Raw genomic sequence first — 15,007 nt, forward strand, 5'->3', positions numbered from 1 at the left:
CAGCTGCCTCCTCAGCCATGGCCGCCGGCTGGGAGCTCTTCCTGGAGGTGTGCTTGTGCCTGGTGGCGGCGGAGGGGATGCAACAGTAGTATGGTATATCTTTCAGGTGGTAGAAACGGATTTGAGATGGCCTCGTCTGCAGCTTCCAAACCCTACAAAAGATTTCTTGTAAGGAAAAAACAAATATTTCACTAACACAAAACATGCACATAATTCTTTTTTTTGTTGTTGCGTGGAGCACATAATTCACGTTCAAAGGTTCAGAACTTCAGAGAAAAAGGAGTGTGCTCAATTATTTTGTAAGAACCCAGACATATTGTGAACTGCGGATGGTAACTATACTAAAGTTATGTGAATAATTGATTGATCAGCGGACCTCCTAAATTGAAAGGGACACAACTCTTACCATGGAGAGTTGGAGACTATATAATCTACATTATGCACCTAGCTGGAGACTGTCAGCTTGAGTTTATTTACACATGTACTCCCTCTGTAAAGAAATATAAAATCGTTTATAAATCACTAAAGGGAGTAGTAAGGATTTTGTTTTCCGATAATGATTTGTAGCAAGGATGATATTAAGATGTAGAAAGTAGGGAAGCAGAATGTGACGTTGCTCACAGCTGAGGACCATGCACAAGTACATATACAAGTCTGGCGGTGGCAAGTTTTCTAGTAAAAGAAAAAAAAACATAAAACCAAGAAACACACTGCTTCTTCGTGTTCTCTCGAAACAGGCTTTATTCTCCACTGCATATGCTGCATCCGATCAAGTTTCATGGTTCCACCAATGCCATTGATACCTGAGCAAACATGCTGCGAATCGCATCTCACCAGACACCACTATTATCTATCAGCTGCTGGTCAGTAGGTGTCTGTCAATCATCTCGCACACATGTAACGGAATCAGAGACCTGGAAAATTTAGATGTATGGTACCAGCTGATGGCAGAGTTGCAAAGGCAACGAGTCCTTTCATGCTCCAAACAGACTGGACACTGCTACAACAGAGAAACAATTGCAGTGCAACAGGTAAACATGGCATTTACTAAATTTTTGCAGAACAAGAGCAATAAACGACAGAACGTCAAGGGTTGATATATACCATTATTACAAAACTAGGGCAACTGAACATTACTTGTCCATTAATCAATCACAGCCATAGTAAGAGGAAAAAGAAAAACGCAGCAACTTGATATGCGAGACAGAAGAAGAACCAGCGGTCGGGCATTTTGTCCACCTTGACGATTATTCCAGTGTACAGATGGGCGGGTTCCTGGTGGCATCTCTCGAGAAGCTACTACCATGGAGGCACTTAGAACAGATCAAAGTACACCATCGTGTCCTTGGCCATGACTAGCAAGAGCAGCTTGAAGTAGATCAAGGCCCACTTCCTGGTGATGTCGTGGTGGACATAGTCCAAGAGGATCTCCTTGTGGAACATGTAGACCTGATGGTACACTGACGCGATCAGGAGAGAAGTGCTGATGCTGTTCTTCGACACCAGGAGCAGAGTCGGGATCATGTAGAACGTGACTTTTGTCATCATCTCGGTCCGCCTCACTTTCAAGCTTTCGAGTGTCAATGGACTGCTTCTAGGTTTGCTAATGGTTGCTTCAATGGGGCTGAATGCTGCGACCTTCGCTGAGGCTCCCTCCTGTGATTTCAGTGCATCCGATTGTACCATCCCAGCAATTGTCTTTGAGGTCTACAAGCATAGGAAAGTTTCAATTGCAAGCTTCTAGCAATGAATGCTGGTAAGTGAGAAAACAAACTGATGAAACACAGGTCACATAAAACTGGCACCAGGAATACACCAGCACCTGCTGATCAGAAGATCCATTGGAGGCTCCAGTAGAAAACCGGCGAGGCAATACGCGTGTGCCACCGAGTCGAGATGCCTGCTCATATCCTAGAATCTGCTTGCATAAGGGAGGACAAATGGCACCACAAAAAATGAATTATTACGAGTACAATAGACACGTAAACTGAAGGAGAGAATGTAATAATAGAAGTAGACATGCATACAAACAGAGAGTTCTTAAAAATTGTACAGCATGCTGAGAAATGAAATGATCACTGATCACTCAAGCAAACAAAATGCACTATTGGTATTTTGGCCTTTCGTCAATGAAATACATAGGTAACTACATAGAGCCGACTCATAAACCAGCACCTGCCAAACCTAACACGCTACTAGTATTTTCAGTCATTCAACAGTAAGATAGATATAACTACATAGAGCAGACTCACAAACCATGCATCTAGAATCCTACTCTCTGTGTGACAAGCAGAAGCAGAACTGTACTACAAAGTCCCTGTTCTCGATGCAAGATGACGAGTTATAGTTCCGCCTTTAGATTTCAGTTCTCCATGCACTAGGGAGAACAGCTATTATTGCGGAATGCATATGAAGGATGTGTAAAGCACCATCAATGAATTTCACAACTAGAGCATCCTATCTCATGTTGGCACCACCACTAAAATTATTTCACAATAATATACAATGTTGGCAGCATCAACGAATACCAACAATATATATAACTATTATTTCACAACAAGTAGAGAAAGTTCTTAAAAATTGTACATCCAATGAAGTGATCACTGATCAGTCAAGCAAACCAAATGAACTGTTGGTATTTGGTCTTTTCATTAGTGAGATACATAGATACCTAAATAGAGACGATTCAGAAATCAGCACCTGCTAGATATCAATGATCACTGATCAATCAGGCAAACCAAATGCACTATTGGTATTTTAGTCATTCATCAGTAAGATACATATATAAATAGATAGAGCAGACTCACAAACCATGCATGTAGAATCCCACTCTCCCTGTGAAAAGCAAAAGTAGAACTGTACTACAGTATGACAAGCTCGAGTTCCTACTTTATACTTCAGTTCTCCACGAAACAGGAAAGAACTACTATCGACCAATGCATATGGAACTTATGCAAAGCAACATCAATGAATTTAATAACACCAAGTACGTCCTATCCAATGCTGGCAGTACAGAGTGCATAAGAAACTAGAGAAGACTACATATGTGCCAAGTAATCATAGATTCTATCTTTTTCATCTGCAATAGAAAAATATAATAACCGCAAAACAGATGGCACCAATCAAGAGTATTAACTCGAACAACGAAATATCCTGTTTGCGTATAATCAGCAGTTATATACTATTAGCAGGAATCCCCCTTGTTGAAACACATTAGCCATAGTGATATGAGATCTCCAAATGTACTGATCATTCCTTTAGTCAACTACTAGCTCAGGCTGAAATTTAAGTGAAGCAGATTCGCAAACCAAACCAATAGTATGGAAGGATACCCTTTTCAGTTTATGTAAACTAAAGATAATACTGTAAGCTTCGCTGCCTACATGACTACATCCCTAACTCAATGTCATGTGCAGTCACTATTGCGCCACAATGAACGCCAATTTCACCAGCTGTTTATCAACCCAATTCAGAGTTTTGTTCAGTTTTCGTTCTCAAACTCGATGGCTCTGGAGATGCAATCAGCCAGCGCAAAGGCAAAGAGGTGAGTTCACCTTACACCACAAGCCTAACCCGCAACATAAGCTCGATGAGGCAGGAACGCACAGCCAAAATTACTAACTACTGTACAAAATACTTCCTTCATTTTCGATCTCTGTCCAGGACACAATAGACCCAACTAGAGATGCTACAGATCATACAAGCATAACTAGAATTCCAAATACAAAATCGCTCCATTGCTCAGGCCTATACAAGCTAGCAGCCCAAGCAAAACCCTAAAAAATACACGAAGCACAACACAACGACCTAGCAGAACACAGGAATCCGGCCCTCGCGGAACGGAATCAGGCAATCGCACAAAGCGATCAGATCGAGCACGAACGAGCGGCGCATCAGGCTTACAGCCCCAGAACCGGAGCAACAAGCAGCCAGGCCAGTCGACGTAAGCTACCAGACAGAGAGAGGGGGGTGAGGGAGAGGCGGACCTTGGAGAGGCCGAGCGGCGAGACCACCGCCGGCTGCCGCGGCGACGAGGCGGGGGATGCGGCCGCCGGATCGCGGGGGAGGGCGGAGAGCGCGCGGGCGCCCCAGGCGGCGGCGAGCGGCGACGGCGCGGCCGCGTCGGCGCGGGCGGCGGCGAGCGCTAGGGCTTTGGATCTGGTCAGCAATCGCGACGCCATTCTTTCTCTCTCTGTTCTCTCGGTCTCTCTCTCTCGGAAGGGAAGGAAGGATGGTGGTTTTTTTAGGACGAGTGCGAGTACACGCAAGCGGAAATGGCCTGGCCCAGTATTACCGGCCCACACTTCCAAGGCCGAATAGACGAACCAGGACCCCTTTGCCGGGGAGCCCCTGCCATAGAATATTGAAAAAGCTTTTAAAGAAAAAGGAAAAAGGGGAAAAAAAAGGACTTCAAAATGGGAGCTCCTATTGGACGCGCTTTGCGTCAAAATGTCGTCGCCGCGCACAGGGGCGCAGCCTGACTGGGCCGGCAAAAGGAAAAAAAAAGACTTCAAAATCTCCAAGGATCACTTTGGTGAGCCGTGCTCGCAGCTGCCGCATGCTGGGCGTCTCTCGGATTTTTTTAATTAAAAAACATGTGTTTTTTTTCTTTCATGAGTAGAACAATTTTGCTTCTCTTAAAGACACATGCTTGCTTTCGCGCGAGGCACACTCAAAAAAGGAAAAAAAATAAGCACCTGCAAGAAAAAGAATGTTCTTTCTATCCATGAGAAGAAAGAGAAAAAATATGTTTTTTTTTATTTCGCAAGAGGTATAAATTTGTTTCTCATGGAGGCACATGTTTACTTCCGCAAAAGGCATTGTTGTGCCCCTCGAAAAGGGGAAAGCACGTTTTTTTCTTTCGCTAGAGGGACACATTTACTTCGCCTGGAGGCACATATTTGCTTTTACGAGAGGCACAGTTGTGCCTCGTAAAAAGAAAAAAGATGTGTTTCTTCTTCTGTGAGAGGCTTAGATTTGCTTCGTGTGAAGGCACAAAGTTGCTTCGGGGAAAGGCACAGTTGTGCCTCACAGAAAGGTAAAAAATACGGTTTTTTGCGAGAGGCACATATTTGCTTTGCATGAAACACATATCTGTTTCTATGAGATGCACCTACCGAAAATAGAAAAAAAAGTGGGGAAAATCATGGTTCCATCTCGGTTTTTTGTTTTGGTTTTCTCTATTTTTTTCATGAAAAAATCCGTCAAAACCTATTAACATGGGATCTAGTTTCGAAGATGTCAACACGAGAAATCCAACGATGGAAATAGTTCACAATTTGATCGCACAGTTTAAGATATGAAACATTTTCAATAAACGAATCTATGAAAAAAGTAAACTCCTAGATTACGACAAGTGACGCAATACATGCACCCCTAATTAATGATTTCCGGTTTTCACCGAACCACTTAAACCTCGCTAGGGCTATGTCTTGGGTGGTCCTATACGACGCCTTTAGTGTTTGCTCCTATACAACGCATTTAGCGCCTGATCTGCTCCATGGCGCTCACCCGAAAGGCTCCCTGGTAGCTCGGGACGCAGTCGCTCATCGAGCGGTGGTTAACTTGTCGATGGTTCACCAGTTCACCAGTAAACCATTGACTTTTGAAAAATATGTAAGAAGAAGAACGGAAAATATTTAAAAATGTGGATTCAAAAATTCACGGATTTGAAAGAAAATTCGCAAAAATAAAAAAAATATTAAAAAATTTGAAAAAAACATGGCAATTTTGGAAAAAGTCCAGGAATTTTGAAAAAGTTCATTGATTTTGGAAAACAAATCATAAAATAAGGGGAAAAGGTTCATCAATTTTATTTTTTTTCATAAATTTCGTAAAGAGTTCAAAAAGTTGGAAAACATTCATTGATTTGTAAAAATTTCAATAATAGTCTAAAAAAAGTTCATTGTATTTGCTAAAAAGTTCATTCAATTTGAAAAATAAGATAATTGAATTTTAAAAAGTTTCTCAATTTTCAGAAAATATCATCGATTTAAAAAAATCAACCCTATTCCCCAGTTCGTGCATTCTGGAAAAATAAAAATTTAAAAATAAAAGCACATAAAATGAATAAATAAAAAAGGAAAAGGATAAGAAAATAGAAAGAAGAAAAGAAAAGTAGTAGAAAAGGAAGAAAAAAACCAAATAAAATCGCTCTAGGAAAAGCCACATAAAAAAACCATATAGGAAGCTTCCGAAAGCCAGTGACTTCCACGAACTAAAGAAAGCATAAATGGAGAATACCAAGTAAGTGGGCATAAGCATTCAAATGTCATAGTGATCAGTTGGGTTCTTCCTGAAAGAAAAATCTCAAATTCAAATCCCTCACGTACACCCTTTTTTTTGAAAAATTAACAGAAAAAAGGTAAATGGGCCAACCCATGCAAGATCAATAGAGGTTGCCAGGGATGGGGGAGGGAGGGTGCGCCTGTTTGCGCCGATGCCTTTAGGAAATGCCCCATGTCTCGCCCGTACTAGGCGAACGACTACGGGTCGGCCCATTAGCTACGTCGCTTGCTTAACTCGCACCGCGTCCGGTCGCTACGCTTGACCGATTCGGTCCGGCTTTTTTTTTTTCATTTTATGTTTGTCGCCGGGGAGCGCATAGTGGCGAAAATGGTGAGAAGGCGTTGGGGCATTGGTGGTGGAGACCAGGGTGGAACCTTGATAGTCGAGAGTAGCAGAGATTCACCTATATTATGAATGGAAATAATATTAGACTAGGATGGTAGTAATTTTACATTAACTACTATGCTCTTAATTTTGTTATATATTAAAAAGGATTCCATATCAAATATATCGATTTTGGTCTACTATAAAAGCACTGATTTATATCGAAATTTGGATGCAAAGACTTGTCATACCTGTCGAGCTCGACAGTTATGTCTAGGCTAGCACAATTATTGACACTGCACTTATATACTTTCCTACAGCTTGGCCCTTAAACCCCACTTGTCCATTGAGAGGTTGTGTAACTCGTCTTGTCTTCAGTTCAACTGCGCAAGGAAATAGAAGATCGCGGCTTCCCTTTGGCGCGCGGGGGAGATCGAGCGGCGGGCATCTGCGCGAAGAATGGCGGTATGCTTCTCTCTCCTTCCTCTTGTCCAGTGATTTTCCTATAGAAATTATTATGGCACTGAAGTATCATTAGGAAGCCCTCCTACAACCTCCATTCAGATGCGGAGGAGCCTCTCATCATTGTTTGTTATTGTTGGCTTGTAAGTCTGTGATCGATTCAGTTTTTCATAGGGTTTTTAGTGGTATCTTCAACAGAGACCCCTTCATCATTGCATTGTGTTGTTGTAAAGATTGCGGGCCAAGAACCCCTCTGCCGCCTCAGCATATCCCTGACACTGCCCTCATAATTCTTCAATTATATTGGCTATGAACCCTAGCCAGATCCACGTCATCGTCGGTCACTACCCCGATGGGCAGTCTTCGTCGGACATCAACCGACGCTTGATCTCCTCAAGCATTATGCTTTCTTTGAGGGTCATTTCTTGGCAGCATGGAGTTTGGGGCATCAAGAATTGGGATTCCAACCGGACTTGGCGTTGCGTTGGCTGTCTGGTTAACTCTTCAATATGTTTCTCTAAAATAAGGGATTCTTTCATCTATTTTCCATAGCGATGCCAAGGAGATTACTTGCCCTTGTCCGCATTTTCTCACGTTGAGCATGCATCAGGATGACACCAAATAAGATCAGTCGCTTTCCCAAAGTGAGAAGTCCACTTTCATCCCTAAACTATTTGGTTTGTCTAAGATTAAACCCCAGCTGTAAAACCGACTAAGATTCAACCCCCAACTTCTCAAACCGTTCAGGATCCAACCCCTGCCCTTGGCCTGGTGCTAGTTTCCGATGAGTCTGATGAGTTTGGCCGTGTTGACCATCTAGTCAGCATGTCATGTTAGCCTAGTCATGTAAAAAAATATGATATAAAGACACAACTAGTCAAGAGATCGATGATCTACGGACACAAATTATTAAAAATATAAAAAGATGAAAGAATAGCATGACTCCAAAAAGTCATGCCAAAGTGACGGTAGCAAAGGATCAACATGCAACAACACCAACTACCGCCTCTGGCACCATAGGAACTGAAGAGAGGTTCTTCGACGGTGGTGCCTCTGGAAAGGGAACTACACCTCATGTCGACATTGTTAGATCCAATCATTGAAGGTCAGATCCAGGGTTTTCACCCCAAAGATCAAGTCCGGGCAAACTGTAATTAATGCCTTGAAGAAGGGAATGTCGTGTAAACACGCCATTTTCAAGTACAGCCAACTAACGTGCCGATGGCATATGGCAGGGTTATAAGCATGGTCGTCCCATGTAGATTGGATTGGGATTTTTTTTTGGAATCAACATTCATGGTGGGTACGTGTCGATTTGGGTCATGGTCTTCCGCAGTTATTGTCATCTTTCCTGGTCAAATGTGCTTAATTAGAGTAAGCATGACAATGTTGCTAGTCACCTCGGCTCTCATGTACTGGACTTGGAATTACGAGAATGCCTTTTTGTTTCCCTCTCACTCGCTTGATTTCATGTAAATTGCGAATTCTATGGATGATTTATAATATTTCTAAGAGTTAATCTCTCTTTTTAACACATACTACTAAAAGTAATACATACCGATGAACTGAGTAAAAATCATAATAATTAACATGATGTAATGTTTTTTTTATTTTTCTTTGTTGACATTAAAAATGTTGAATAATAGCCTCTTTGCTCCCACCAATTGTCCTGGAATGCATGCTGAGTTGGTAGGATTGCTTGCGCTTGTGACGTCCTCTTCTTTAACATATTCTTCGATAGAGCTAGCATGGCACACTATTGTTGCTTCGGCTCTTACTTGCTTGATTTGACATGTGGAATGCCACATATTATGTGCCCTCTCACCTTCTCAATTTGACATATATTGTGTGATTGGCATCAAATTTGTAGCTTTCTAATGGTTCAACTTTCTTGCTCGAGGGTTGACCATCTTCGGGCTACCCTCTCAGAGTTGTTGGGGGAAATAGTTCGCTTTCAACACTAAACATCACATCATCCTATCCTAAATGCCTATTTGTCCCAATACCCTGGCCAAGAGACCACTCGAGAATCCGCACGCTAGACAAGAGGGGGCATTTCATTTGTACGTGCTCTTGACAGCTAGTTTCCAAAGCACACTCATGTGCCGCCAATAGCTATGCGGCATTAGTTATGTTATTACCAAGAGAAACATGTTTGTCGAGCCAAGAGAACATTCGGCTATTATTGTACGGGTAGGATAGGACTTTTCAGCTCCACTCATTCTGAACAACCGAGTTCCATAGCATCCTCATGTACCGCACACGGCTACATGGCATGAGTTACATCACTACCGAGGATAACACATCTATGTAGCAAGTGACATGAACGCACCCAAGACAAATCAAACACCAAATAGTATACTTTTCTCTCTCTTTCTGACATTAATTGCTTTGCTTGTATTCTTTCCTCCATATGGCTCGTGGAATTGGCCAGAAAGCAAGACTTCACATAATTAGTTGCCATGCATGTTCATCATCTTAGACACATCTTACCAATGACGCTGACCATAATGACTTTGTTATCACATTACCATGTGTGGGTGGTAACATATGAGAAAGTGTGTTATAGTTATTTTTAGGTAGCATCGCATTTTGCTCGCACACAATAGAAAATACAATGGAGGGCCAAGCATGCATGTGTAGTAGGATGTCCTATGCTAATCTTCGAGTCGCTAAAGTGTGGAACTACGAAGAACAAAAACATGTCACTTGATATGTAAGTGCTCTGCATGGGAAAATGTAAAAAGGAAAGAGGACAAGTTTGCGATTGTCATGTCCAATTATGTAAGTGAGTCAAATAATATGGCCCATAGTGAACTTAGGTGTAGTTACGTTGATCTTACAGTTATGCTTTGTTGATTGAAAGATGATCCACTAGATTAATGACCAGATGTTTTGGTTTCTTTGGGAATGGCTTTGTTTTCTCTTGTTAATTAACTTGTCATGTACTTTTAACATATAATGGATTCTAAATTTTTGTATGGTGTTCATGATGAGACATTGGCACTCCTGTGACCAAACAATTCAATTAGCATGTTGATACTCTTCAATAAGTCTATGTTGTTAATTTATGTTACAATGATCCACCTATATGGTCCAAAACTCTTACTTCTCTCGCACTCCACCTCGTGCATTTGAGCTATTGATTTGGACTTCAGACTACCCTTTCTAATCCATTCGATACAATCATCACCAAGTTGATAATGGACAAAGCTGGTCAATCCGATCAGCTTTTTAGATTTACCAACCTGATCACTCTCTTTCCATAAAATAGCCCCATTATCTATAACTGATTCTACTGTCTAGTGAACTATTATAATCTGAAAGCTAGCATACTTCAGTTAAATAGGAATCCCCGTTACAATTAGACAACTTATAATTGTACTCATGTATATTTTTTGGGCATTATCTTAATTATGGCCGTGTTGTGACAGTGCCAATGGGAGTTTGTTCACTAAAAAAGGTGGTCTTTCCTTCTAGCTTTTGGGAGTGTTCTACACACTAAAATTGATTTTCTTTACTAATTTCATACTAGAGATGTCAATTGTGTTATCTTGTTGGTGTGATTGTGTAGGATATATAGAATTATTGTTCTTCTCCTCAATGGCTTTTTTCTTGGTATGCTTTAATTATTCATTGGGGTGTGCTTAACTCATCTCACAGGGATGGACAAGCGATAGCGATGATAGTGATAAGTTTGAGTGGAAAATTTATGGTGAGGCTGAACCATCATGGGCTCCGGCCTTGAGGAATATAGATGCTCCAGGCCCGTCCACACTTGTGCATGAGGTAGTAAATAATTGTGTACCCAATTATAAGAACTAGCCATGACTTGCTATTATTAGTGTGATCTTTTTTATGCAACTATCTAAAGGGTTCTAATCGGTGGGCCAATGAGGAAACATCATCTATTTATTTAATCAAGGCATATGTGAGAATGGGTTTCCCAAAAAAGATGGTTGTGAAGGGCATCAAGGAGATTGGTAATACTAGAAAACACTGATTCATTCCATTTGTCTTGTTATGTTTGCACCTTGTGTCTAACCAAGGCTTTTGATTTTGCTTTCAGGGCATAGTGATGGAAATGCATTGCTCGAGCTACTTCTCACATATAAGGTATTTTCCTTTGTGCGTTATTACTAACTTTATCACATGATGCTCTTGCTTCATGGTAGCAAGGATCAAATGTTAGGATCGGTGATGTCAAATGCAGGCACTTGAAGATGATGATGATCTTGATTTTGAGAATTCGGATGGTGATGACGACACTGGTGATACAGAGACCGACTCTAATGGTTCTAGTGACGAGGTCGATAATTCCTTTTCTCTAGTTTAGTAGTTGAGAATTCTTTAACCATATGTATGCTAATAAATGTGAAATCTTTAACATGCATACTTTGAGCACCCCCTGTACGTACTGTTTTAGCATTGTTTGTTTTGCTTCTAGCGTTTCATTGGTGTATAAATTGCATTGTGAAGTTTGAGCACCCATTTTTTTACATAGAATTATTATCATGTTTAAGTTTTATCATGTAAGACTGATCATAGGAAGTATGCTTGAATACCATTAGGACAATATGTCTCCCACAAAGTAATCAAACGAACCTAAAAGGAGTAGAAACTAAATGTATTATTGGGTTGCTTGTTTGTCATTTTGATGAATTAGAACATTTATTTCTTTTAGACACCACTCCTTTTCTCATTAGTTCCTATACATTTGAATGTTAGTTACAAGACATATGATTTGTGGAGTTATGATGCTACAAGCAAATACTATTACATGTGTTGTAACCTGTAACCAAGAGATGATATACACATACTACAAGAACTTTAACCAACAGAAATCCCAAATTATGCATCACTTATTCTCTTTGATTTATTTTCTAGTCCATGATATAGTACACAATAGGACTTAGCTAAAAAGAGTTCATGAGAGATAGAAGCTAAGCTTGAAGACCGAGTTCTAAAGAAAGAAGCAAGAATATAGTTGGACCTAAATAATTCTATCATGCGTTGGAGTAAAGTTTGTGCTGTGACCCAGCTCACCACATTTCCATTGAATCTAAGGAGGCTTGGAAACTAGCATGTAGGTTAGTAAGAACATGGTCTTAAAGAATTAAACCACATTGTTCAACATTCTTATTTTGACTTTCAGTTACGCAAAATGAACATAATACCAGAAACGTTTATTACATATCGCATTAGTAGCATCAAACTTTCCCTCCATAAATAGCCTCAAGAAGAGTGGGAAATGCATATATGATGTTACTAATTTATGTTGTGATAGCTGAATTTCCTATTAGTTATGCAAATAAACTTTGCGAAGAGAATATCCTATTGTTCACTCTTATTCATGGCTAGATATATGTAATGCCTAAAAACCGGTAGAGAGTGTTTATTTTCTTTTACACATATACACCTGCTCAGCAAAAAAGATATTTCTTTATTGCTAGCAGGTGATGAACCTGAAATAGGGTGGATGGGAAATGTCGCAATGTCCTCCTGAAGACGTACACATGCATTTGCCTCATCATCCATCCGTTTTTTTTCTTTCTATCACGAAAGCAACATGAAGAGACCAGATGAATGTGTTTTACCACTATTATGCATCCTGCATAGAGTGCCATTATATGAAAAAACAAAGTTAGACATGTACCTTCACTTTATTCCAGTCCATCACAACTAGTAATATAGGTAGTTGTTTCAAGCATAAATTGGGAAGCATTTGTTAATGCATATAGTAACTCTCGTAGTGAAGTCATCCTCAAATAGTATCAAAGAATAAGAAGTTGAGTCCTAAATTATTTCATTGATCTAGTTCTCGGTTAGTTTTCTATTTCTTGTTTCTTAGGTAGTCTGGGCTATTCATTTCTTGATCACTCATTAGTTGCAGGGCCCCCTCCTTTTCTCCGTTCCTATATGTGTCACCATGTAATCGTATTTCCCTATTAGCAGTCACTTATTTGGCATTAAGAAGTCAGTAAAATATAGCATGTTTTTTCTAATCTTAGTTTTTGTTGTACTTTTGTGTAGTTTCTACGGGAGATGTCAGAGAAGGACGAGAAGATCAAATCATTAGTAGACATGGGCTTTTCTGAAGATGAAGCAAATATGGCTATTACAAGATGTGGTATGGCTCTTTTTGAAACGGTTGCATTGACTGTCATTTTTTCAAGAAAAGGCATCTTATGCTATATATTTCTGTTTAAATTTCCTAGGTGATGTTGATCTATGGGAATTAGTTGATTCGATAAGTGCATCACGAATTACAGAAGATAGTCATTCCAGAAACTTATCTGACCACCAGGTACCTATTGGTTTGCTGTCATTTGTATATGAAAATACTCACACTCTTCTAATTTGATTTAACAACACTGCAATATCTGTAAATTTGGCAGATCACAGATCGGTGCTTCGATTCATTTGGAGGGAGAAAGAAAGCAAGATTGATGGAAGAGAGCAAGAAAAAGAGGAACCGGTATGGAGGTAGAGCACAGGGAAATCAACCCTCCTTGGATGGTAGCCATGATGAACCAATGCCTCTCCCAAATCCAATGGTTGGGTTTAATTTGCCAGGTTATTTGCAACCATCAGTTACCAGAATACTTCCTAAACAAGATACTGGACCACCCTTTTTCTACTACGAAAATGTAGCCCAAGCTCCCAAAGGCGTATGGGCAACCATTTCAAGATTTCTTTATGACATTCAACCTGAGTTTGTGGATTCTAAGCATTTGTGTGCAACCGCAAGGAAAAGAGGCTACATCCATAATCTGCCAATTGAGAATAGATCACCTCTTCTTCCTATGCCTCCAAAGACCATATTTGAGGCATTTCCTCATTACAAGAAGTGGTGGCCTTCATGGGACCTGAGAACACAGCTCAATTGCTTGCGAACAAATGTCGCAAGTGCGAAGCTGACAGAACGGATCGGGCGTGCTCTTGCAAGCTCGGACAGTCCACCGGCTCGAAGTGTTCAAAAATATGTCATGAATGAGTGTAGAAAAGGGAATCTTGTCTGGATTGGAAAGAACAAGGTTGCTCCATTGGAGCCTGAAGAGATGGAATATCTACTCGGTTTCCCAAAGGATCACACAAGGGGACTCGGCATCACGGAGAGATACAAGTCTCTCGGCAACACATTTCAAGTTGATACAGTTGCTTACCACTTGTCAGTTTTGAAGGTCATGTTTCCCAATGGTGTTAATGTGTTGTCCCTATTCACCGGTATTGGAGGAGGAGAGGTAGCTTTGCACAGGCTGGGCATCCACATGAAGGCGGTGGTTTCTGTAGAGATACGAAAAGCTAATAAGAGGATTTTTAGGGGTTGGTGGGATCAGACTCAGACAGGCACGCTCATTGAGATTGATGATGTAAAATCTCTGACTGATGATAGAATTGTATCATTTGTTAGTAGATTTGGCGGCTTCGACTTGGTAATTGGGGGCAGCCCATGTAACAATCTTGCCGGGTGCAACAGATACAACCGTGATGGGTTGGAGGGCGAGCAGTCTGCTTTGTTCTACCACTACTTCAGAATCTTGAACGCGGTCAAGTCAGCTATGGCGAGGATGTAGCCTAATTATTATAGCACCTATTTTATCCTTAAATAATTATATCTAGGAACCGCAACTTATCAGTGTATGAGCATTGAGTTGATGTTGTTTTCAAGACCAGAATTTGGTGGTTTGTGTAGATGAAGAGACTTCTTTTGTTTAGCTTCTTCATATAATTTCCCTATATACTTCAACATCATATCTTTTTCTGCAGTCAACCTGTAGACAAACCGGACATTTAATTTTCTATTTTTGAGCGCATCTTTCCTCTAGTAAATATTTTGATATAGTAGATACTGTACATATTGCACAGGAGAGAACTGGAGGAGTGGCTGGCACATGCACACAAATAGAAAGACACTGTTCATACGGGAATG

At 40.6% G+C, this 15,007-nt stretch overlaps 2 protein-coding genes across 2 annotated transcripts; one reads left to right on the plus strand and one right to left on the minus strand.

Annotated features, from left to right (window-relative positions):
• Positions 1-1,017: 1,017 nt before the first annotated feature.
• LOC125545915 (succinate dehydrogenase subunit 4, mitochondrial-like) lies at positions 1,018-4,255 on the minus strand. Its single transcript, XM_048709971.1, has 3 exons — positions 3,987-4,255; positions 1,823-1,918; positions 1,018-1,707 (listed from the first exon to the last, which is right to left on the minus strand). Exons 1-3 carry the CDS (start codon positions 4,179-4,181, stop codon positions 1,315-1,317), a joined length of 684 nt encoding a protein of 227 aa, XP_048565928.1. The 5' UTR covers positions 4,182-4,255; the 3' UTR covers positions 1,018-1,314.
• A 6,422-nt stretch (positions 4,256-10,677) lies between these two features.
• Positions 10,678-14,651, plus strand: LOC125547166 (DNA (cytosine-5)-methyltransferase DRM2-like). Its single transcript, XM_048711157.1, is given in 8 exon segments — positions 10,678-10,692; positions 10,738-10,854; positions 10,949-11,057; positions 11,144-11,206; positions 11,250-11,383; positions 13,108-13,204; positions 13,293-13,381; positions 13,473-14,651. Coding segments are annotated over 8 exon segments (1,803 nt in total).
• Positions 14,652-15,007: the final 356 nt, after the last annotated feature.

This window comes from Triticum urartu, chromosome 3, assembly GCF_003073215.2.
Source record: "Triticum urartu cultivar G1812 chromosome 3, Tu2.1, whole genome shotgun sequence".
In the NCBI taxonomy this organism is placed as follows: Eukaryota; Viridiplantae; Streptophyta; class Magnoliopsida; order Poales; family Poaceae; genus Triticum; species Triticum urartu.

Excerpts from the sequence above, each read along its gene's own strand:
- LOC125545915 (XM_048709971.1), bottom strand. The coding sequence starts at position 4,181 with ATGGCGTCGCGATTGCTGACCAGATCCAAAGCCCTAGCGCTCGCCGCC. Across the intron at positions 1,919-3,986 it reads CGCCGCTCGGCCTCTCCAAG|ATTCTAGGATATGAGCAGGC; the intron begins GTCCGCCTCTCC and ends TTATGCAAGCAG. Across the intron at positions 1,708-1,822 it reads ATGGATCTTCTGATCAGCAG|ACCTCAAAGACAATTGCTGG; the intron begins GTGCTGGTGTAT and ends CTATGCTTGTAG.